The sequence below is a fragment of the Anomaloglossus baeobatrachus genome, chromosome 4, assembly GCF_048569485.1.
Source record: "Anomaloglossus baeobatrachus isolate aAnoBae1 chromosome 4, aAnoBae1.hap1, whole genome shotgun sequence".
Taxonomy (NCBI): Eukaryota; Metazoa; Chordata; class Amphibia; order Anura; family Aromobatidae; genus Anomaloglossus; species Anomaloglossus baeobatrachus.
The window spans coordinates 569,957,632-569,983,348 of record NC_134356.1 but is presented as its reverse complement, the minus strand read 5'-3'; the positions used below and the strand labels follow the sequence as shown (position 1 = coordinate 569,983,348).

Genomic DNA, 25,717 nt, shown 5'->3' with positions numbered 1-25,717 from the left:
CTGCTGGAGCTCAGTTCACATTTCTGGAACGGTTGCATTACTGACGCAAACCAAACCAAAGGGATCCCAGTGATCTTTATGGAGGCTGGCAGGGTTCCATATTTGGAACAGTAGAAATGTTCCATATGCTTATCTTTTTGAAATAAAAAAAAAAAAATTAGACCTCCAACTGCGATATTCACATGAGGTCACCTAACACTGGTAGGCAGATAATAAAAATAAAAAAAATTAGGATATGACCTTTAACCCCTTCACGACCATGGACGGATATATCCGTCATGGATCGTGTCCCGGTAAGCCCCGCCCCCTGCCGCGGGCAGGCGGCGTGGATCGGCACACATATCAGCTGTTTTCAACAGCTGACATGTGTGCCTACATGTTCCGAGTGGAATCGCATTCCACCCGGAACATTAACCCCTTAGATCTCGCTGCCAAAGTCTGGCAGCGAGATCTATATGCGCGCGGCCATCTTTTTTACTTACCGCCGCCCCCTCCGGACGTCACGTGAGTGATCACGTGACGTTCGGTGGTTGCCATCGTAGCACAGGGTCATGTGATGACGCCTGGTGCTACGAAGTTTCACTTTCATTCTTCCTCGGCACGGAGCAGAGGAAGAAAGAAAGTGACTATTTCTGCTGTTTACAGCGGTATAGCTGTAATCAGCAGATAGCGATCAGCAATCGGATTGCTGATCGCTATAGCCCCCTAGGGCGACTAGTAAAATAAAATAAAAAAAAGTAAAAAAAAAGTTTTAAAAAATTAAAAAAAAAAAACAAAAAACCTAAAAGTTCAAATCACCCCCCTTTCCCCCCATTGAAAATTAAAGGGTTAAAAAATAAATAAATATACACATATTTGGTATCGCCGCGTTCAGAAAAACAGGAAACGACGCAGAGGGGAATTTTTTTTTTCCTGCGTCAAAAAAACGAAGAGCGTCGGATCCGGCGGCATGGTGCATAATGTAAGTCTATGTGCGCCGGCGGCATATGCCGGAATCATGTGCTGGATCCGGTTTTTACTACTGAGCATGCCCAGAAGTGGTTGAAATTCTGGTCACAAAAAGTCTCCCTCTCCCCGAATGTTATTTTCTATATCTACGTGTTCCAGGTAAAAGCAGGAACCGGTAAAAAAAAAAACAAACCAGATTCGGTGCATATGGTTTCACATTATCTGCGCCGGATCCATCGCATCAGGCACATATCGGATTCTGCCTGACGGCAAAAACCAGATGTGTGAAAGTAGCCTTACCTGTAGACCCTCATTAGATGTTGATAGCAGGAACTGGTGGGAGATACAGTACAAAATGTGGAGGAGCAATACTGGCCCAAGAGGTGAAGGGTCCGACCACTGGAGCCACCACTGATCCCGAGCATGTGCATCTCCGAACCATTCTCATAGAAGGAATGGTGCAATCTCTGACAGTCTAAGGCTATGTGCGCACTTTGCGTACAGTAACTGCAGAAATTTCTGCAGCGATCTGAAGAGCACACGTGCGCTTCTAATCGCTGCAGAAAATGTCCGTAGTGAAAAAAAAAAAAAAGGCGATTCCATGCGCTCTGCCTGCAGCCCCTCCATAGACAGAGCAGGGGCTGCAGGCAAAGCGCACGGAAGAAGTGACATGTCACTTCTTAGAACGCGCGCTTTGGGCAGCAGCCGAAGCGCTGCGCTCTAAGACGCCACGTGCGCACGGCTCCTGCATAATCTTCATAGATTATGCAGGGGACGCAGGACGCAAGCAGTTACGCTGCGCTACAAAGCACAGTGTAACTGCATGTAATTACGCAACGTGCGCACATAGCCTAAGAATGAATAGCCTGATGTGCGCATGCTCAACCCCCAATCAGATGAAGCACTTTAGTTTTTTGGGGGTTGGTGATTGCCCATGTATTTGAACCCAGAGATCAAGAAGTTGTCCTAAAGGACAGCAGCAAAAAATCAAATACAGTGGAACCTTGGTTTAAGAGTAACTTGGTTTGAGAGCGTTTTGCAAGACAAGCAAAGCTGTTTACAAATTTGTAACTTGGTTTAAGAGCAATGATTTGCAAGAAGAGCAAATCCTCACCATGCACACTTCCGGTTCCACCCATTCACCATGTTCTGACCCGCTCTGGAGGTAACTTTCTGTTCATATGTACAGTATACTGTATACAATATATCATTGTGCAATACAGTATATACTATATAGCATGTCTATCAATTAGCATTTGTTGATACAGTATTGTGCCATCTTTCTGCACCAGTGCAGCACATTACTTGTACTGTACCTCCCGCACACCAACAATTTTATAAGCTAAAGTACAGTTTAATTTACTTTCTAGGTTATTTTACTGTACAGTATTTTGTATTAGTGTAATGCAATAATTTTATATGAATACAGGACATTATTTTGTACTACTGTAATAAGTTTGTATAATTCTAGCAAATATTTTTGGGTTGTGGAACGAATTGTCTGCATTTCAATTATTTACTATGGGAAAATTCGCTTTGATATAAGAGTAACTTTGTTTAAGAGCAAACTCCCGAAACCAATTATGCTCGTAATCCAAGGTTCCACTGTAGTTGATTCTCTAAAGGCCGTTATCACTCACACATGCAATTTCTAATCTCTCAGCAAGTATCTGTCTTTCCTTAAAAGTTGCCTTCTTTTTAAAGTTCTGTTTGCAGCACACATACAAAATCATACAAAAACACAAAAGCTAAATCTGTGCGATTTGAGCCTAAAGCAGACATCTCCATGCTGTGTAATAACATTTTAGATGAATGAGCACGCTACAAGGAAGAATGTTGTAAAGGTGACAGCATTTACCCTTTAGCGAGGGTAATCTGAATGTATAAATTCTTTCAGCAATCATAAGACAGTTGCCATTACCAGATCGAACGGTCACAGCACCTTCATCAGGCACTTGTCTGTGCATGCTCTGAGAGAGACAGAAGACCCGGCAATCACAGAATTTTATGGGGCCATAATGTACATCTATATGAATCTGAATTGTACAGAACATTGTTTTAATTCACATGAAATCAGATATAAAAATCATATCATGCTTCACTGAATGTCATTATTTATTATTATAGCGCCATTTATTCCATGGCGCTTTACAAGTGAAAGAGGGTATACGTACAACAATCATTAACAGTACAAAACAGACTGGTATATGAGGAGAGAGGACCCTGCCCGCGAGGGCTCACAGTCTACAGGGAGTGGGTGATGGTACAATAGGTGAGGACAGAGCTGGTTGCGCAGTGGTCTACTGGACTGAGGGCTATTGTAGGTTGTAGGCTTGTTGGAAGAGGCATTTTCCACGAGGGGCTGAACATAGCGCCATAAGGGCTACATTGGCCACCATCTGTATGCAGACCCATGGTAGGTGCATCAAACCTTACAGAAAACAAGGCTGTTGCACTGGAGAATTCAGTTAAAGGGAATGCGTCACCAGGGTTTTGCTCCCCCATCTGAGAGCAGCATAATACAGAGACAGAGACCCTGATTCCAGTGATGTGTCACTTACTGAGCGGTTTTCTGTCATTTTGATCAAATTAACCAGCTCTAGCAGTTGTGCAGAGCTCATGAATATGCTGCACTACCTGGCAGCACACCAAGTAGTCCTCTAATTACAATCTACTGCTGATTAACAGTTTAAAATAAAAATAAAATAAAACTACACTAAGCAGTCCAGTAAGTGATACATCGCTGGAATCCGGATCTCTGACCCTACATTATGCTGCTCTCAGATTAGGTGGCAAAAACCTGGTGACAGATTCCCTTAAACAGAGTATGAGGAATTGGTTTCCCAATCAGTAGAAATTTCCTAAAAAAAAAAAAATTAGTTGGCCTATTCAGATGTTCATTTATCAGAACGTAATTAAAATTAACCTAGAGCAAAAGTAAGGAGAATCTTATTGTAGGGTATGTGAAGGATAGGTCAATCAGTAGTCTTTAGCAGCATGCCCACGATCAGTGTTCACAGTTTCGTCCAAAACGCTGCGTTGTACAGTACTACCACAGTGTATGGAATTTATAGAAATCCCATACCCATTGTGAATGTACGGGCCTCAGTGAAAACTGACCTGCGGTAAAAGCAGCCTTTAGGGAAAGTGCCATTAGATTTCCATTTTTTTCTGCTTGACATACATTGTTCATCCTGTTGATACAGGAACATACACTGCAGAACCACATCACATAGAAATTATGGTTCTGCACATCAGTGGAAGAAACTTGAGTGGCCAGAGCCACCTGTGCTGATGAGGGGCAAATACCCTGAAACAGGCTCAGTTTATGGCTCAGCATTTATCCTTTGTTGTGATGCAAGATGCCTTAGAGCAGACCTGGGCAAGGGGCGGCCCGCGGGCCACATCCGGCCCGCCTGCTCTCTGTGACCGGCCCGCCCGTCTTCAGCCGGTGCAGTGGAGCCGGGCTGCAGCGTGCCGAGCAGGGAGAGATCCTGTGCAGGTCCGCACAGTAAGTGCAGGCAGCGGAACGCAGGAGTCTTTCCTCTGTTCCCTGCCGGCACTAATTGTCAGTGACACACGCGCGCGCTCTGACGTCAGTACTGCGCTGCGTGTGTCATTTCAAAAGTTCCCGCCCTGCAGGAGAAGAAGCAGCACAGCAGACGGAATAATTCATCTTACAGGACCTGCGATGATGTCACGCCCATGTGACTGTGTGGGAGGAGACACAGAATGCCGGGCAGAAAGCAAAGATAGTGAATCCTGAAGGAGATGTGGACACATGATGACTGGTAATGAGAAAAGAGGGGACATGAGGGGGAGGGGGGCTGCAGGGTGAGTGCATATGTGGGAACATGGAGCTGCAGGGTGAGTGGCATATGAGGGCTGCAGACTGACAGAAGGATGTGAAGGGGTGCAGAGTGTTTGAGAGGGGTAAGTTGGGGTACAGGCAGGGTGAGATATGTGGGCATGGTGTGTGACATGGGGGTGTAGTGTGTGTGATATGGGGGTGCAGGCTGTATGGGGAGCAGGGTATGTGACATATGGGGGTGTAGTATATTACAGGTGTGCTATATGGAGGTGTATATAGTGGTGTACTATATGGAGGTGTAGTATATTACAGGTGTACTATATGGAGTTGTAGTATATTACAGGTGTGCTATATGGGGGTGTACTATATTACAGGTGTAGTATATGGGGTGTAGTGATGTAGTATATTACAGGTGTACTATATGGAGGTGTAGTATATTACAGGTATGCTCTATGGAGGTGTAGTATATTACAGGTATGCTCTATGGAGGTGTAGTATATTACAGGTGTGCTATATGGAGGTGTAGTATATTACAGGTGTGCTATATGGAGGTGTAGTATATTACAGGTGTGCTATATGGAGGTGTAGTATATTACAGGTGTGCTATATGGAGTTGTAGTATATTACAGGTGTGCTATATGGGGGTGTACTATATGACAGGTGTAGTATATGGGGTGTAGTGATGTAGTATATTACAGGTGTACTATATGGAGGTGTACTATATTACAGGTGTACTATATGGAGGTGTACTATATGGAGGTGTAGTATATTACAGGTGTGCTATATGGAGGTGTATATTACAGGTGTGCTCTATGGAGGTGTAGTATATTACAGGTGTGCTCTATGGAGGTGTAGTATATTACAGGTGTGCTCTATGGAGGTGTAGTATATTACAGGTGTGCTCTATGGAGGTGTAGTATATTACAGGTGTGCTATATGGGGTGTAGTATATTACAGGTGTGCTATATGGGGGTGTAGTATATTACAGGTGTGCTCTATGGAGGTGTAGTATATTACAGGTGTGCTCTATGGAGGTGTAGTATATTACAGGTGTGCTCTATGGAGGTGTAGTATATTACAGGTGTGCTATATGGAGGTGTAGTATATTACAGGTGTGCTATATGGAGGTGTAGTATATTACAGGTGTGCTATATAGGGGTGTAGTATATTACAGGTGTGCTATATAGGGGTGTAGTATATTACAGGTGTGCTATATAGGGGTGTAGTATATTACAGGTGTGCTATATGGAGGTGTAGTATATTACAGGTGTAGTATATGGGGTGTAGTGATGTTGGATATTACAGGTGTATATAGGGGTGTAGTGATGTAGTATATTACAGGTGTAGTATATGGGGTGTAGTGATGTAGTATATCGGAGGTGTATTATATAGTGGTGTAGTATAATACAGGTGTATATGGGGGTGTAGTATATTACAGGTATATGGAGGGAGTGTAGTATAATACAGGTGTAGTATATAGGGGTGTAGTGGTGTAGTTTATTACAGGTATAGTATATGGAGGGGGTGTAGTGATGTAGTATATTGGGTAGAACTGAGGTAATTATATTAGTCCGGCCCTCTAAACCAATCCCAATTTCTCATGCGGCCCCATGGGTAAATTAATTGCCCACCCCTGCCTTAGAGTGTCGTAAATGGACTTCTAAGTAGTGTTGAGCGGACCTGGACTTGAAAAATCCGGATACGCGCAGTTTCAGTGGTAGATCCGGGTCCGACCTGGACGCGGGATTCCGGGTGCACAATCCGGATTCGGCAATATTCATTCTCTCTCTCTCCATCATCGACATATTGGCCCGGATCGGATCTCGGCCTTTATTGTCAACCCACCACTGATCTGCCGGACCCGGATTATTGACAATCCGCTCAACTCTACTTCTAAGGCATCCACCTCCCCAAGAGATCATTTTTTTCGTTCTGGAGAGACAATTTGCATACTCTTCTCCCATATAAAATTGAGAAAAAAAGTTAACCAGCACGATCTGAAATTGGCATGCATCATATAAAAAGTGAAAATTCACAAATTTATTCCAACTGTACTATAATAAAAAAAAAGTACAGTTGGAATAAATTTGTGAATTTTCACTTTTTATATGATGCATGCCATTTTCAGATCGTGCTGGCTCCCCTCTCTCCCTGTTTGGTTGTAGTTATGCTACAAATTCTGGTGGCTGGTCACCACCATGTTATGCACGCCTGATTTTGGTTTGCTTTGTATTCCCCCTGTTGGTAGCTGTTCAGATTCAGTTACCTCACCCCTTTCCACAGGCAATGCTAATTAAGCACCATCTTGGATCTGGTTCGCCTTTATCAATGGTTGCTGTTTGGCACTGGGAGGATCAGTTCTGATATAGTCCTGGTATGTGTAGGGCTTGCTCCACATGCTGGGACCTGGGCTGGTCTCTATCCACAAGTGCCTTTTTTGCAACATAGAAGCGGTTATATACAGGTTACAGGTATGTGTGCTCCATTATGGTTCTGCTTTTAACTTTATCTAGGAGGCCGCATGGCACATGAAATACAGAATGTAGAGTAGGACCCCCCTATTGAGATTTGCCGTGACGTTGGCAGGGGTGGCTCAAAAAATTGATCAATTATTTGCTAAAAATCTCATTTTTTTATTGTAGTACAGTTGGAATAAATTTGTGAATTTTCACTTTTTATATGATGCATGCCAATTTCAGATCGTGCTGGCTCCCCTCTCTCCCATATAAAATTGCCTGTAAGACTCCATACTAGGCTAACAATCATGTAGAAGGCAACAGTTGGACGAACTCAGTTGTATCAATTCAGGACGAAAGTGCCTCATACAATAGATAGCTGCCATTTTTCCCACCTCCTCTTACACAGGAGCCCACACCCTGCAGAGTACTCCTGTGTTCTCTATGAGAGACGCTAACAGACATCTTCAGCAGCGGTTGATGTCGCAAAGAGCAAAAAAAATGGCAGCCCGAAATCAGTAATGCTGGATCCAGTTTACCCCAATAAAGTTGCTCGGCCCCACATATTCAAACTTCTTTAGCCTTAGGTGTATTGGGGGCTTTATTAACAGAACTGTATAGCCACTGTGTCTACAGGTACCGTCACATAACGAGATCGCTAGTGAGATCGCAGCTGAGTCACGGTTTCTGTGACGCAGTAGCGATCCCGTTAGCGATCTCGTTATGTGTGACATCTACCAGCGATCAGGCCCCTGCTGTGAGATCTCTAGTCGTTGCGGAATGGTCCAGGCCATTTTCTTCAAAGGTGATGATATCCTGCTGGGCAGGACACATCGCTGTGTTTGACACTGTGTGACAGGGTCACAGTGACTGCTGAGATCGTTATACAGGTCGCTACTGCTACCTGTATCGTTCCTGCATCGCTGGTAAGATCTGACTGTGTGACATCTCACCTGCGACCTCCCAGCGACTTACCTGCGATCCCTATCAGGTCGCATCGTTTTCGGGATCGCTGGTAAGTCGTTGTGTGTGACTGGGCCTTTACACACATAGAAAGACACACATTACCAGAACAGACCTAAGGTCTAATCAGATCCTTACCAATATCTAAGCTATAGGGATCACTCTTGGCCCCCCGCAGATCACACGTTTGGAGGGGCTCTGCTGTCTCTTGGCACACTGCATACATAGTAGGGGTTATGCTCAGTATGGCAGCATTGTTCTACATGGATGAAAAAGAAAACACTGCAATACCCAGCAAAACCGCTACAGTGCATTCAGATTTGTAAAACAGTCAGGGGCCGTAACTGGGAAGAAATTATAAAAGGAAGTTACCAGAAGATCAACACATTCATTCATAAAAAGCATAATGATATCACCGGGGTTTCCTGCAGGCTGACGGCCCCAGGACACGCGAGTCCAAACGCTGACTGCTTGCCACACGTGTCTTGTATCTGACTGACCAGGGAAGATTTACATATTGGCTAAAAACTGCAAGGTCGTACAATTCGGAGGATCTCGATCGTATATAACTACAGGTTTGTGCAATAATGCATTTATCTCCGGTCGGGTAACACCTACTACTACTACTACTACACTATGGCCACGCTCGAGATCGATGGCAGCCCACAGCTCTCCTGACTCCACCAGACTCCTCTGGACATGGCTCATCCTCCCTGGAGACAAAATGGTCAGGCACGTCCAATATAACCTCCTGGCTCCTAACTTCATCTATTGGAGGGTCCTCATACACAGAAGATGGTCACCAGTCTTGCCGATATTGGCAGGTTCAGCTAACTTTAATCCAGCATACGGGCGTCTAAAAGTAAATGCATTGATAGGTCGGAGGCATAGATACTTTTTAAAATACAATAACTACTGTCAAGAGAAAGTCAGGACATGTGCAGAGGATACCCCGGCCCTCCTGGTAGGGCCACACTATGTATTTAATGTCTATAGGCACCTCAAAGGGAATGTATCAGCAGGATGTTGTCACCTTATCTGAAAGCAGCATTATGTAGGCAGCGTTCTTAATTCAAGTGACGTATCACTTATTGGGCTGCTTGCTGTAGTTTTGATAAAATCACTTGTTTTATTCAACGGAAGGACAAATAAATCTGCAGTTATGTAATCATCCATAGTCATCCATATTCCTGAGCTCTGTATAACCCCGCCACCACCAGTGATTGGCAGCTCTCAATCTATGCACAGTGTATACAAAAAGCTGACAATCAGAGGTGTGAGTGGGATTATACAGAGCTCCGCATTCAGAGACCTGTAGCAGAGAAAAGTGATTTTATCAGAACTTCAGCATGTAGCCCAGTGATACTTTGCTGTAATCAGGGTCTCTGCCCTTACATCACACTGCTCTCAGATTGGGGTGTGGGGGGGGGGGGGTCAAAAATCTGGTGAAAAATTCCCTTTAAGAATGTGTCACCAGGTTTTGGTACCTCATCTGGGAGCAGTGTGATTTAGAGGGAGACCCTGATTCCAGCGATGTGTCAGTTACTGAGAAGTTTGATGTCAATATGATGAAATCAAGGTTTTCTCTGCTGCAGATCTAGCAGTTATACACAGCTCATGAATATGCTGGACTACCTGGCAGCACGCCATGTAGTCCTCTAATGATAATATCAATGTTAATCAGGAGAAGATTATCAAAACTATACTTAGCAGCCCAGTAAGTCACATCACTGGAATCAGGGACTCTGCCCCTACATTATGCTGCTCAGATTAGGTGGGAAAAAAACTGGTGACAGATTCCCTTTAATGACCAATAGGAGTGACACACCTGTGCCGCGATAGACTGCCTATATAGCAAAGCTTTTACACAACACTCCGCTACTTTACATACTACACAACCACTGATAACACCATGGGTGGACCCGACCATGCAGACCAGAACTCCAGAAATCAAAACCTAGACATCAGGACCAAACAATCCAAAGCAAAAGCCCGGTCATTACAAAGTCAGTTGATACAAGGTAGGCTCTGGTTTGCTCTTCTTACTAAATGCAGCGGGTACTATTGTACTTATCAGTCCTATAAATAGGCATTAGAATAGACCGCCTTTAAGTAACCCTATTGATCTGCGGATCATTATATTGCTTTCTGTGCGGCTCCATTGATCTGCATGCGATTACAGTGTGATTCTTGCCATTGCACTCCTCCTCAGATATCCTGGAGCCTCTTATTGCCCAGGAAGGGGGCGGGTGAGGGACATGCTGGGGTCTGCACAGATTACACTGGAATGCAACACTACAAACAGCTCGGGATTAACCAGACTTGTTTTTTTCTTCAGCGTTTTGCTCCTAACTCTTCTGCAATGATACATTGCACAGGAGTATATTATTATATATATATATATATATATATATATATATATATATATATATATATATATATATATATATATATATATATATATATATATATATATATATATATATATATATATATATATATATATATTCATTCATTTTCATCAAATGTGGTTGTGTTTTAGGACATTCACGTGAGGTTACATATGGCATCTCTGCAAAAACCAGAGGAGAAGATGCCCGAGAACAAAGTTGTGTTATCTATTAGGCTACTTTCACACATCCGGTTGTAGCAGTGCGGCACAATCCGGCGCTCTGCTGAAAAAACGAAACCGGGGTTTTTTTGCCGCCGGTTTTGTTTTTTCCAGCATTGACTTGCATTGGCGCCGCATTGTGCCGCATGGGCTTGCGTTCCGTCCGTTTTTTTGCCGCATACGGCAGATTTAGCCGATGCGGCGGCCGGATGGAACGTTCCCTGGCACGTTTTTTGCTCCGGCAAAAAACACGCATCGCGCCGCATCTGGCCGCTGCGGCGCATTTTTCAATGCATGCCTATGGACGCCGGATGCGGCGCGATGCGGCAAAAACCGCATCTGGCCGCCGCATACGGTTTCTTCCACTGCACATGCTCAGTAGCGTGCCGCAACCGGAAAAAAAAACCCAGACGGGCCGCATGTAAAAACGTATGCATAGGATGCGGTGTTTTCGCTGCATCCGTAGCATAGGTTTCACAGCCAGATTGAGCCGCACTGCTCAAACCGGATGTGTGAAAGCAGCCTTAGGCTATGTGCGCACGTGTGCGTAATTCATGCAGTTACGCTGCGCTTTGTAGCGCAGCGTAACTGCATGCGTCCTGCGTCCCCTGTACAATCTATGGAGATTGTGCAGGGGCCGTGCGCACGTGGCATATTAGAACGCAGCGATTCGGCTGCTGCCTGAATCGCTGCGTTCTAAGAAGTGACATGTCACTTCTTCCGTGCGCTTTGCCGGCAGCCCCTGCTCTGTCTATGGCAGGAGCTGAAGGCAGAGCGCACGTTCTCGCCGGCACCATGCGCTTCAGAACGGAGCTTTTCACTGCGCTCTGAAGCACACCTTTTAGGTGCTGTGCAGAGCGCACACGTGCGCACATAGCCTTACCATCATCATCCCTCCTGCCACCCGGCCCACTGTCATACAGTAAGGCTACGTGCCCACGGGAGCTTGCTTCTGCGGATTTTGCCGTGGAAAACCTGCGGATTTATCTGGATTTTCCAGATAAATCCGCAGGTTTCAGCATGTACAGACACTCCCCATGTTATCCTATGGGACAAGCGGAGTGCTGTATCCACGCTGCGGAATGTGCGGCTGCGGAATATGCTGCGGATGTCCCGCAGCCGCACGTAACTGCATGTCAATTATTCCTGCGAAATTACCTGCGGAAATCCCGGCCCTCCACTATGGAGATAGAGGCCGGGATGCCCGCAGGTAAATCGCATGAAAGTCCGCAGGTTTACCGCACCTATTCCGCTGTACTACCGCAGCTAAAAATAGCTGCGGATGCCGGCGGGCAGCGGCGGTAAACCTGCGGCCGTACCTGCAGATACATCCGCAGGTACGAGCTCCCGTGGGCGCATAGCCTAAGGTAGACTCTTAAAATGGGATCACATCCAGTTTAGTAAATTTTTGCAATCCTCATGAAATCACGCTGCTAGATCACGTTTATTTCTATTATTTTGCTGTTCCTCTTCAATTCCTCCTGGAAATGTCTCTTATTCTCACACATCTGTTCATTAATTACCAATACCCTATATGCACACAGTGTCAAGCTCTATAGATACCATGTCAATGACAATGTTAAAAAACAATAGTCAATTTATTCATACATTTCCGGGGAGAATAACCGAGGGCTGGCACAGTACAGTACTAAAATCTTAGTTAGTATTTCATGGGGAATACACACAGATTTCCAAAATAATTTGCCCCAGAGATGACAGCTCCTGCTTAAAGTAAACCTGTCATACAAAAACCCCTATTAACCTGTAGATATAGGGTTAATCTGCTGGTTAATAGCATTCTAAAATTGCTCAGCCGGTACGCTGAGAGCCGGCTACCGGGAGGAAATGACCTTTATTCCTCCCAGATAGCCTCAAGCTTTCAGTCACAGAGGCGGCCGAAGTAACTTTAGTCACCACTGAGTGCCGGCACCGACTCACAGCCGGCTCAGCAGTGCCGGGGCTTGGTTACAGCCGCAGCTATGCACTACAACTCTATGACTGAAAGCCACAAGCTGCTGGGGAGGAAGAAAGGTAATTTCCTCCCGGTAGACAGGCTTTCTGTGCGGTGGTCAAGCAGTTTTAGAACACTATTTACCTGCAGATTAAGAGTATTTTTTTTTTTTTTTACATGACAGGATCCCTCTCATTATACCTTTTGAAATATTCTTTTGACATTTATAAAAGTGTTTTCAAACAAGTGAATATCCAGCATAGATACTATATAACAAGTCCTCTACTTCACTTATCAAATCCATAAAGTGTCCAGATCCACAATGCTTCTAATGCAGACCTGGGCAAAGTCCGACCTGCGAATAGAGACAGCCGAAAGGCTAAAACCAGTGACCCCCATCATTTCCTTCCCTGACGCGTCACAATAGCGGTGAATACATTGGTGGAGGACGGAGCCGCACGCTCCTTTTAACACCAACAGTGTGTATGACAGCGACAGCAGACACGCGCCGACGGCACTATATCGAGTCTGCCATGTGCAGAGTCCATGCACTGGAGACCGGAGCACAGCAGGTGGAAAACAGGAGCAAGGCGAGTATGTGTAATATACATTGTATGCACACATACACGTGTATGGAAGATATGCCTGTATATAGGGGCTACGTGGGAGCTCATACTGAGTATAGGGAGGGTGAGGGCTCATACTGCAGATGGGGGGCTCATACTGTATATAGATGGATTATGTAGGGGCTCAGCATATATAGGAGGCTCATACTGTATATAATGGATTATGTAGGGGCTCAGCATATATAGGAGGCTCATACTGTATATAGATGGATTATTTAGGGGCTCAGCATATATGGGAGGCTCATACTGTATATAATGGATTATGTAGGGGCTCAGCATATATAGGAGGCTCATACTGTATATAGATGGATTATTTAGGGGCTCAGCATATATGGGAGGCTCATACTGTATATAGATGGATTATGTAGGGGCTCAGCATATATAGGAGGCTCATACTGTATATAATGGATTATGTAGGGGCTCAGCATATATAGGAGGCTCATACTGTATATAGATGGATTATTTAGGGGCTCAGCATATATGGGAGGCTCATACTGTATATAATGGATTATGTAGGGGCTTAGCGTATATAGGAGGCTCATACTGTATATACAGTCATATGAAAAATTTTGGGCACCCCTATTAATGTTAACCTTTTTTCTTTATAACAATTTGGGTTTTTGCAACAGCTATTTCAGTTTCATATATCTAATAACTGATGGACTGAGCAATATTTCTGGATTGAAATGAGGTTTATTGTACTAACAGAAAATGTGCAATCCGCATTTAAACAAAATTTGACCGGTGCAAAAGTATGGGCACCCTTATCAATTTCTTGATTTGAACACTCCTAACTACTTTTACTGACTTCCTAAAGCACTAAATTGGTTTTGTAACCTCATTGAGCTTTGAACTTCATAGGCAGGTGTATCCAATCATGAGAAAAGGTATTTAAGGTGGCCACTTGCAAGTTGTTCTCCTATTTGAATCTCCTATGAAGAGTGGCATCATGGGATCCTCAAAACAACTCTCAAATGATCTGAAAACAAAGATTATTCAAAATAGTTGTTCAGGGGAAGGATACAAAAAATTGTCTCAGAGATTTAAACTGTCAGTTTCCACTGTGAGAAACATGGTAAGGAAATGGAAGAACACAGGTACAGTTCTTGTTAAGCCCAGAAGTGGCAGACCAAGAAAAATATCAGAAAGGCAGAGAAGAAGAATGGTGAGAACAGTCAAGGACAATCCACAGACCACCTCCAAAGACCTGCAGCATCATCTTGCTGCAGATGGTGTCAATGTGCATCGGTCAACAATACAGCGCACGTTGCACAAGGAGAAGCTGTATGGGAGAGTGATGCGAAAGCAGTTTCTGCAAGCACGCCACAAACAGAGTCACCTGAGGTATGCAAAAGCACATTTGGACAAGTCAGTTATATTTTGGAAGAAGGTCCTGTGGACTGATGAAACAAAGATTGAGTTGTTTGGTCATACAAAAAGGTGTTATGCATGGAGGCAAAAAAACACGGCATTCCAAGAAAAGCACTTGCTACCCACAGTAAAATTTGGTGGAGGTTCCATCATGCTTTGGGGCTGTGTGGCCAATGCCGGCACCGGGAATCTTGTTAAAGTTGAGGGTCGCATGGATTCAACTCAGTACCAGCAGATTCTTGACAATCAGTGACGAAGTTGAAGTTACGCAGGGGATGGATATTTCAGCAAGATAATGATCCAAAACACCGCTCCAAATCTTCTCAGGCATTCATGCAGAGGAACAATTACAATGTTCTGGAATGGCCATCCCAGTCCCCAGACCTGAATATCATTGAACATCTGTGGGATGATTTGAAGCATGCTGTCCATGCTCGGCGACCATCGAACTTAACTGAACTGGAATTGTTTTGTAAACAGGAATGGTCAAATATACCTGGATCCAGGAACTCATTAAAAGCTACAGGAAGCGACTAGAGGCTGTTATTTTTGCAAAAGAAGGATCTACAAAATATTAATGTCACTTTTAATGTTGAGGTGCCCATACTTTTGCACCGGTTAAATTTTGTTTAAATGCGGATTGCACATTTTCTGTTAGTACAATAAACCTCATTTCAATCCAGAAATATTACTCAGTCCATCAGTTATTAGATATATGAAACTGAAATAGCTGTTCCAAAAACCCAAATTGTTATAAAGAAAAAAGGTTAACATTAATAGGGGTGCCCAAACTTTTCCATATGACTGTACATGGATTATGTAGGAGCTCAGCATATATAGGGGGCTCATACGGTATATAGATGGATTATGTAGGGGCTCAGCATATATAGGAGGCTCATCCTGTATATAGATGGATTATGTAGGGGCTCAGCATATATAGGAGGCTCATCCTGTATATAGATGGATTATGTAGGGGCTCAGCATATATAGGAGGCTCACTGTATATAGATGGATTATGTAGGGGCTCAGCATATATAGGAGGCTCACTTTATATAGATTATATGCTGAGCCCCTACATAATCCATCTATATACAGGATGAGCCTCCTATATATGCTGAGCCCCTACATAATCCATCTATATACAGGATGAGCCTCCTATATATGCTGAGCCCCTACATAATCATAGGAGGCTCATCCTGTATATAGATGGATTATGTAGGGGCTCAGCATATATAGGAGGCTCATCCTGTATATAGATGGATTATGTAGGGGCTCAGCATATATAGGAGGCTCATCCTGTATATAGATGGATTATGTAGGGGCTCAGCAAATATAGGAGGCTCATACTGTATATAGATGCACTATGTAGGGGCTCAGTGTATATAGGAGGCTCATACTGTATATAGATGCACTATGTAGGGGCTCAGTGTATATAGGGGGCTCATACGGTATATAGATGGATTATGTAGGGGCTCATGTAGTGGCTTAACCACAAAGTTTAAGAAGGCAAAGACACTTCAGGACAACACCAGCGGTGATATTCCTGAAGCTTGGCTGACATTTTTTTCTTCTCATTTTAACATTAAATAGTGAGCGGCTGCCACGCTGAAGCTGCCCACAAAATGAGCATGCTGCTTCTGGTACAGGAAACCTATCATGTCAAAAAAACGTTATTTTTTCGACTCTGTACTAATGCACTATAGAGGTGGCTGTCAGTCAGTGCCGAGGAATGGTTACAGCCAACTGGCAGCGTTTCCTTCGCAGTCAGTGGTGGCACAGTCACCGCTCAGTGGATAATGAGCAGCAGGCTGTAACCACACCGTGTCACTGACTGACAACTGGCCCTGCATTAGACACAGCTGTCAGTCGGTGATAGGGGCGCGGTTTCGACTGCCTCTCACTACACACTGAGCGATGACTGAACCTGCATCGGCACCAACCCCCATGAATAGAGAAACCAAATGCTTACAGAAGAAATAAAGTTAATTTCCTCCCAGCAGTGGGGCTCTAAGGGTCAGCACCAGGCAGGTTAAAAAAACAGCAAGTTAATAGTGCGTTTGTTTTCCTGTGACAGGGTCTCCTTAGTAGCATTTGGGGACATGACAAGTGTCCTTTAAACAATGTTTTCACATTGCTGTGCATTATGATCGTTCCTTGTAATGATTGAAAACTTTTTAAAGTGGAATTTGCCTGGAAGACGTCATGTGCACATTCTCTGAGGAGGATTTCCCATTTTTGTGCCATAAACTTATTCCATAGTTTACTACAGTTTTCAGGCTCAAGTGGGTCTCACATTTTGATGCACACCTTATGGGCTCTTGTCCACTTGCGTACCACTCCCGATGTGAGAGCATTGGAAGCAATATGCTAATGACCCTCTGCTGTTGGTGTCAGCCGAGCGTCATGCGACTGTGATCCGATCTTGCGATCGCATCACAGAAGCAGAGAAGATGGAGGGAGCACATTCTCCCCATCTTCTACACTGTCTCTGCATGCACCGCACTGCAGTCGCATAACATGCGAGTGCAGTGTGATTTTACACACGCGTGAGCCGCGACTTAGTGCAAAACGCAGCATGCTGCAACTGCATCGAGAGCACAATTTGTGCCGTAGAAAAGCAAGAGGACACTGTTCCATGGATTAACACTGGGGAGAGTGCAATACGATTTTTTATCGGATCACACATGAAAATCGCAAGTGGACATGAGCCCTGTATGTGCAAAAAAAAAAAAAAAAAAAAAAAAAAAAAAAAAAAAACAGGTTTCTGCAACTTTTAAAAAAGTGGGTGAGGTTAGGTGGGGATATAGTCCGACCAACCTATTTTACTATACTCCAGAAGTGAGAGCAAATTAAGAGCCCAAACCTACACCTGCTCGTATCTAGATTTCAATTTATGGCACAAGTGCCAAATTTATTACAAAATGAGAAGCTCTTAAGATTTTACTCCGATATTATGGTTTAAAGGGAACCCGTCAGGTGCAATATGCACCCAGAGCCACAAGCAGTTCTGCGTGCATATTGCTAATCCCTGTATCTAGTACCATACATAAAGAGATCTTTAGACAAAGTATTTCTAAAGATCTTATCATATGCTAATGAGCGAGCGGACTAGTTGTAAGGGCGTTACTCTCCTGGCTAGTCGGCTCCCTTAGGCTCTGTGCGCACTAGTGCGTTTTACCCGCGGATTTACCCGCGGATTTGCCGCGGAAATTTCTTGAGAAATGTCTGCAATCTTTGTGCAGACATTTCCCAGCAAATTCTATGAGAAAAAAAAAAAATAGCTGTGCGCACTGTGCGGATTTTTCTCAAGAAATTTCCTTGAGAAGAATTTCTCGAGAAATTTCTTGAGAAAATGAGCATGTCAATTCTTTTCCGCAGGTACCCTGTGGATTTCGGCAGTACAGCCTGCAAAATCCGCAGGGAACCACCCGCGGGGAAATCGCGGCAAATTCGCGGCTATTCCGCGGCAAATCCGCATGCGGATTTTTTCCGGAGGTCCGGAAATCTTTCACTCCCAGAAGTTTCTCAAGAAATTTTCTTGAGAAAATTCACATTTCTAGTGCGCACATAGCCTTAGCATGTTAGTACGCATATTGGTCCAGTGGTGGCTTTCTTGCTTTCCACTCCTCCAATGTGCAGGACACAGCAATGACAGATGCCACTAGATTTTCCAAAACCATGTATGATCTAACAGTATGCAAAAGCAATATGCAAGTGTGAAGTTGCAAGGCTAAGGCCGGGTTCAGATAACTGTACTTACACTCGGCAGTCACATGCGCAGATTGTGGAACCAAGTGTATTCGCTAGTAAGTGCAAGAGCTAATATACACAGTAGTCTGGTCCATAAAACAGAGCAAAGTAATGCATAGTGCAAATTATTTTTTCTCACAAAGTTGTGAAAAATTGGCCATGTGCAACAACACATTAGCCCCAAAAAGGTGTGTGTTCCCTCTCCGTGGTAGGTACACGTCTGTATAATATATTCATCTGAACAAGCCTTAAAAGGGGGATGTCCACTATTTTAACAGCCCCCACTCATTCCCCTTGTTCGCCCCCGTACTGACCTCCGCTGCGGCCACGGTTCCAGCGATATCTTAAAGTGAACCTGTCGGGTGCAATATGCACCCAGACCCACGAGCAGTTCTGAGTGCATACTGCTAACCCCTGCATCTAGTAGCAGACAAAGAGATCTTTAGAAAAAGTATTTGTAAAGATGCTAATGAGGCCAGGGACTAGTTGCAAGGGCGTTAGTTCCTGAGCTCATTCCGCCCTCTTAGCAGGTTAGCATGTCCACATGGGTGTGTTAACATGCTATTCAATGCTTATTGCCCAGCATCATCATCATCAGCAGTGATGCTCGTACTGGTGTCTGTTGTCAGAACGCCAGGTTTTGGCTCAGTGTGCATGATCAGACTGCCCAGCACTTCCGGTCATGCGCACTATGAAGCCTGGTGTATACATCCCTGCTTCAGAGGGGTCTAGTGCTCATGTCCGGAAGTGCCGGGATTTTTGACCATGTGAACTGACCCTAAACCCGGCATTCTGAAGTGGTGACAACGGACGCAGGTACACGCATCACTGCTGATCACCCTGGGCAATGAATAGCATGTTAGCACGCTCACAGGGGAGTGTTAACATGCTAAGAGGGCGGAATCAGCACAGGAACTAACGCCCTTTTGACTAGTCCCTGTCCTCATTAGCATATCATAAAGGATCTGTAGAAATACTTTTTCTAAAGATCTCTTTATCTACGCTACTATATACAGGGACAGTTAGGCAGGAATTAGCAATATGCACCCAGAACTGCTCGTGGTTCTGTGTGCATACAGGACCTGACAGGTTCCCTTTAAGTCGCATTACAACCAGCACCCAGCATCAGTCTCCCCGCCTCTGGATTTAAGCAGGATGTGAGCGCTGTGATGACTTCCTGCTCAAATGTCCAAAGGCGGGGTGAAGGAAACCGGCGCCGAATGGTCGAGAAACTCACGTGTCGTCATAACAATGTCATGTGGGCCCCAGGAACTCTGCTTCATACATAGCTGGAACCGTGGCCGCACCAGCGGTGAGTATAGGTTTATTTTTACAGGGGATGCATATGGGGAATTGTCCGCGTACTGGGGATCCATGAGACATGGAAGAAAAGAGAGTCAGACCTTGTCCTATCCAGGTTTCATTCTTTTTCAGCTGATCTACAGTTAGGGATCATTGGTAAGCAGAAGTTTACAGAGTATTTGCTTCAGTTTAAAAAGGATGACAAGACTAACGAATGTAAAACTAGATAGAGATGTGTAACTGTGGCCTTAGAGGAACTTTCCTACATCGTGACCTCTGACTGTATATTCCTGCACTGTCAGAATGTAGATGACTTTTTCCTCTTTTTCCCTCTCCCCATTTCATCGTGATAGCAATGTGTTCAACCCGAGATCACAGGGCACTGATGCTGTCAATTTTTACACTTGAGAAAGATGCCGTTGTGGCATGGAAACGCGCTGTGAATGAAAAAACACTTCTTTACAATATTGATCAAAAAAAATCTTCATTTCTCTTAATGCAGCTTAAAACCATGAATGGTCTATTCCTTCATTCATAGTATCATAGTATCATAGTTTTTAAGGTTGAAGGGAGACTCTAAGTCCATCTAGATCAACCTGTAGCCTAACATGTTGATCCAGAGGAAGGCAAAAAAAACCCAATTCATTCATTCATTCCATTCCATTGTGGACAAACAAGGCACCAACATTACCACCGATGTCAATTCCATGGTAGGGAAAAGCAAAAACTGAGCTTGTTCTTCAATTCCAAATTATCAACACAATCAAATACCCAAAAAAAGAACCACATACTGAGAAAACCCCTTTACAGAGGTCCTGTCACCACTTCTAACGAGTCTGTTTAATAAGTAATGTATTCCCTATGAAATGTCAATTCTGGACGATCTTTGGGGTCATTCCTCCAGGAAAATAACAATAAATTGATAACTGGGTGTTCCTATGTGGGAGAGTGTCCCTACACATAGCCATTGGACAATCAGGTATAAGATTTGTAGAGGAATGGCAACAGTCAATTTATTCAAGCAGCCGTCCAATGGGAGGGGGGGGGGGGGTTATTACACTGCTGCAGGGGTACTTTAAATCTAAGTCCCCTGCCCCCAATCTTATTCTCACCCTCCGGCGGCTTCACCTTCGATTAACAACGCTCCGGTCTGTTTCGGCAATTTCGAACCTGCCAACAGTTCCAGTGTTTCATGGAGCACACCAGAAGTCACAACTCAATACATCTCTATGAAAGCCTCGTGCTGACTCTCAGACTTGCATTGGGAGCTTGTGACGCAACTTCTGACTTCTAGCCAGTCAGACTAAGGCTCTGTGCCCACGTAGCGTATTTTCATGCAGTTACGCTGCATTCTGCACCGCAGCATAACTGCATGCGTCCTGCGTCCCCAGCACAATCTATGAAGATTGTGCATGATCCATGCCCACGTGGCATATTAGAACGCAGCGCTTCGGCTCCTGCCGAAGCGCTGCGTTCTAAGAAGTGACATGTCACTTCTTTCGTGCGCTCTGCATGCAGCCCCCGCTTTGTCTATGGAGGGGCTGCATCCAGAGCGCATGAAGTCGGCTTTTCAGTACGCACTGTTTCTGCAGCGATCTGAAGCGCACGTGTGCTGTTCAAATCGCTGCAGAAATTTCTGCAGTGTCAGAATGCAACGTGGGCACATAGCCTTAAGGGCACAAGATGGCGTTGCAGGACCAGAGTGTTGGTGGTGAAGCCGCCGAAAGGAGAGTATATGACTGGGGACAGCAGGCACACGTTTAAAGCACCACTCCACCACTGGAAAAAAAAAGCAGTGGTAGGGGTTGCATTCACTGTAGCAGTGTGCATTGCACTCACTGGGCCGCACAAGAGGTTGTAGGATAGAGGTTGCACTCACTGTAAGGGTAGGGGTTGCACTCACCGGGGCCACACAGGAAGTTGTAAGGGTAGCGGTTGCACTTACTGTAGTGGCTGCACTCACCGGGGCCACACAGGAAGTTGTAGGGGTAGCGGTTGCACTCACTATAGGGGTTGCACTCACTGGGGCCACACAGGCGGCTGTAGGGCATGCACTCACTGTAGCGGCTGCACTCACTGGGGCTGCACAGGCAGCTGTAAAGGTTGCACTCACTGAAGTGGTACAGGTTGCACTCACCAGGGCCGCACAGGCGGCTGTAGTGGTAGGGCTTGCACTCACTGTAGGGGTAGGATTTGGGGGGGGGGGGTCGCACTCCTCACTGTAGGGGTAGGATTTGGGGGGGGGGGGGTCGCACTCACTGTAGGGGTAGGATTTGGGGGGGGTCGCACTCCTCACTGTAGGGGTAGGATTTGGGGGGGGGGGGGGGGTCGCACTCCTCACTGTAGGGGTAGGATTTGGGGGGGGGGGGTCGCACTCCTCACTGTAGGGGTAGGATTTGGGGTGGGTCGCACTCCTCACTGTAGGGGTAGGATTTGGGGGGGGGGGGGGTCGCACTCACTGTAGAGGTAGGATTTGGGGGGTCACACTCACTGTAGAGGTAGGATTTGGGGGTCACACTCACTGTAGAGGTAGGATTTGGGGGTCACACTCACTGTAGAGGTAGGATTTGGGGGTCACACTCACTGTAGAGGTAGGATTTGGGGGTCGCACTCACTGTAGAGGTAGGATTTGGGGGTCGCACTCACTGTAGAGGTAGGATTTGGGGGTCGCACTCACTGTAGAGGTAGGATTTGGGGGTCGCACTCACTGTAGAGGTAGGATTTGGGGGTCGCACTCACTGTAGAGGTAGGAGTAGGGGTCGCACTCACTGTAGAGGTAGGATTTGGGCTCGCACTCACTGTAGGGGTAGGATTTGGGCTCGCACTCACTGTAGGGGTAGGATTTGGGGTCGCACTCACTGTAGGGGTAGGATTTGGGGTTGCACTCACTGTAGGGGTAGGATTTGGGGTTGCACTCACTGTAGGGGTAGGATTTGGGGTTGCACTCACTGTAGGGGTAGGATTTGGGGTTGCACTCACTGTAGGGGTAGGATTTGGGGTTGCACTCACTGTAGGGGTAGGATTTGGGGTTGCACTCACTGTAGGGGTAAGATTAGGGGTTGAACTCACTGTAGGGGTAGGATTTGGGGTTGCACTCACTGTAGGGGTAGGATTTGGGGTTGCACTCACTGTAGGGGTAGGATTTGGGGTTGCACTCACTGTAGGGGTAGGATTTGGGGTTGCACTCACTGTAGGGGTAGGATTTGGGGTTGCACTCACTGTAGGGGTAGGATTTGGGGTTGCACTCACTGTAGGGGTAAGATTAGGGGTTGAACTCACTGTAGGGGTAGGATTTGGGGTTGCACTCACTGTAGGGGTAAGATTAGGGGTTGCACTCACTGTAGGGGTAAGATTAGGGGTTGCACTCACTGTAGGAGTAGGATTTGGGGTTGCACTCACTGTAGGGGTAGGAGTAGGGGTCGCACTCACGGTAGGGGTAGGATTTGGGGTCGCACTCACTGTAGGGGTAGGATTTGGGGTCGCACTCACTGTAGGGGTAAGATTAGGGGTTGAACTCACTGTAGGGGTAGGATTTGGGGTTGCACTCACTGTAGGGGTAAGATTAGGGGTTGCACTCACTGTAGGAGTAGGATTTGGGGTTGCACTCACGGTAGGGGTAGGATTTGGGGTCGCACTCACTGTAGGGGTAGGATTTGGGGTCGCACTCACTGTAGGGGTAAGATTAGGGGTTGCACTCACTGTAGGAGTAGGGGTTGCACTCACTGTAGGAGTAGGGGTTGCACTCACTGTAGGAGTAGGGGTTGCACTCACTGTAGGAGTAGGGGTTGCACTCACTGTAGGAGTAGGGGTTGCACTCACTGTAGGAGTAGGGGTTGCACTCACTGTAGGAGTAGGGGTTGCACTCACTGTAGGAGTAGGATTTGGGGTTGCACTCACTGTAGGAGTAGGATTTGGGGTTGCACTCACTGTAGGAGTAGGATTTGGGGTTGCACTCACTGTAGGGGTAGGATTTGGGGGTCGCACTCCTCACTGTAGGGGTAGGATTTGGGGGTCGCACTCCTCACTGTAGGGGTAGGATTTGGGGGTCGCACTCCTCACTGTAGGGGTAGGATTTGGGGGTCGCACTCCTCACTGTAGGGGTAGGATTTGGGGGTCGCACTCCTCACTGTAGGGGTAAGATTTGGGGTTGCACTCACTGTAGGGGTAGGATTTGGGGTTGCACTCACTGTAGGGGTAGGATTTGGGGTTGCACTCACTGTAGGGGTAGGATTTGGGGTTGCACTCACTGTAGGGGTAGGATTTGGGGTTGCACTCACTGTAGGGGTAGGATTAGGGGTTGAACTCACTGTAGGGGTAGGATTTGGGGTTGCACTCACTGTAGGGGTAGGATTTGGGGTTGCACTCACTGTAGGGGTAGGATTTGGGGTTGCACTCACTGTAGGGGTAAGATTTGGGGTTGCACTCACCGGGGCCGCACAGGCGGCTGTAGTGGTAGGGGTTGCCGCACACGCCGCTGCCGTCCGCGCCTCCGGTCCCCTGACACCCGCTCAGAGCCTTCAGTTGTCCGGGATGCTGCAGCTCGGGCCAGCGGAACAGTCTGCAGAGCAGCAGGTGAGGCGGCGGGCCGGCCCGGGTCACCAGCACACACGCTCCGGCCGCGGCGCCCCGGGACTCCACCGCCTCCAGCAGCGCGCACAGAGCCGGCTCCTTCAGGCGCTTCAGCACGGTCGAGGCTGCAGAGCGCAGCTCCGGAGACCCGCCGGGCGGCTCGGACAGACCGCAGCAAGACACTCCCCCATCACCGCCCGCCCGGCTCCGCCACAGGCGCCGAACCAGCCCGGTGCGTCTGGACTTGAACATGCGACGCCCCCGGCGGGGATGCGCCCGGGTCTCACTGCAGCCTCAGCGGTGGCCGATCCGGCATGTGTGGCTGCTGCGCGGAGGTGGCACAGCCGGGATGGGCACGGTCCGCAGTCCTCCCAGTGCCCGGCAGGGCTGGAATCCTCGGTACCCAGGAGATCGGTGCCTGGTGGGCACAGCACGGGCTCCGCACACAGCAGCAGCTCCCGGGTCACATCTCCCCGCTCCGGAGCTGTCACATGGCCGCAGCTGAGCGCAGAGGATGCAGCTCCGGGGAGCGCACAAGCAGCATCCTGCCTGGGGACCACACTGCCAGGGATGCACCGGGGACTGTGCGCCTGCACCTCCGCTCTGCTCGGCGGCTGCTCCGTCCCTGGCCGCTCTCCGCTCCGGGCGCAGCTCCGGTCCCCGCCGCCAGCACACACACACTGTCCGGCTCCGGTGCTCTGCGCTCTCTCCGCTCTTTGTGCTCTCGCTCTCACACGCACTCTCGGGCCCTGCACCGGGCGCCACTATTGGCTGCCCCCGGTCACGTGACAGTCTAGACACTTTGGCGGCTCCGCTGCACTGACTGTTGCGCAAACAAATCTCAAGTTTCTTAACTCTTAAAGGAGCCGCTCCCAGGATGTGACCAGTCAGTACCAGTGCTGCGCCCGGACGGGTGGCGGCCATCCCGGGCCTGGTGCCGGCTCTTCTGCTGCTCGTGTGCACTGACATCTGCAGTGACCCAGCTCGGGGTCATCCCAAATCAGCCCCGGACCCTATACACACGGACACGCGTTTATCTGGTTATGATGGGCCACAATAAAGCCCCTGCAGGAGATGGCGTCTTTCCTAGGCTTCTAAAAGGAATTTCTGCCATTCAGGAGTCTAGGAAAGCTGGATGATAATGATTGTGGTTGGTTGTCTGCCTAATCTGTAACAATAAATTCGGGGCTACACAGAGACTTTGGCTGTGACCATTGCTGTAACTAGAGTTTGATGGGCCCTGGTGCAAAGCTTGGATCTATGCCCCCCTCCACGTACACCGACACTGGGGTATGAGATAATGATGCCGACACTCGGGGTACAGGTTAACGTCACTGACACTTGACTCTTTCCCTCAGC

General features: G+C 46.8%; 1 protein-coding gene across 1 annotated transcript in view; it reads right to left on the bottom strand.

Moving 5' to 3' along the window:
* Positions 1-25,161, bottom strand: part of SMAD6 (SMAD family member 6) — a 107,236-nt gene extending 82,075 nt beyond the window's left edge. Inside the window, exon 1 of the mRNA XM_075346061.1 lies at positions 24,217-25,161. Within this exon, the coding sequence (XP_075202176.1) occupies positions 24,217-24,610 (394 nt within the window). The 5' untranslated portion in view covers positions 24,611-25,161. The remainder of the gene's footprint in view (positions 1-24,216) is intronic.
* Between the last annotated feature and the right edge of the window lie 556 nt (positions 25,162-25,717).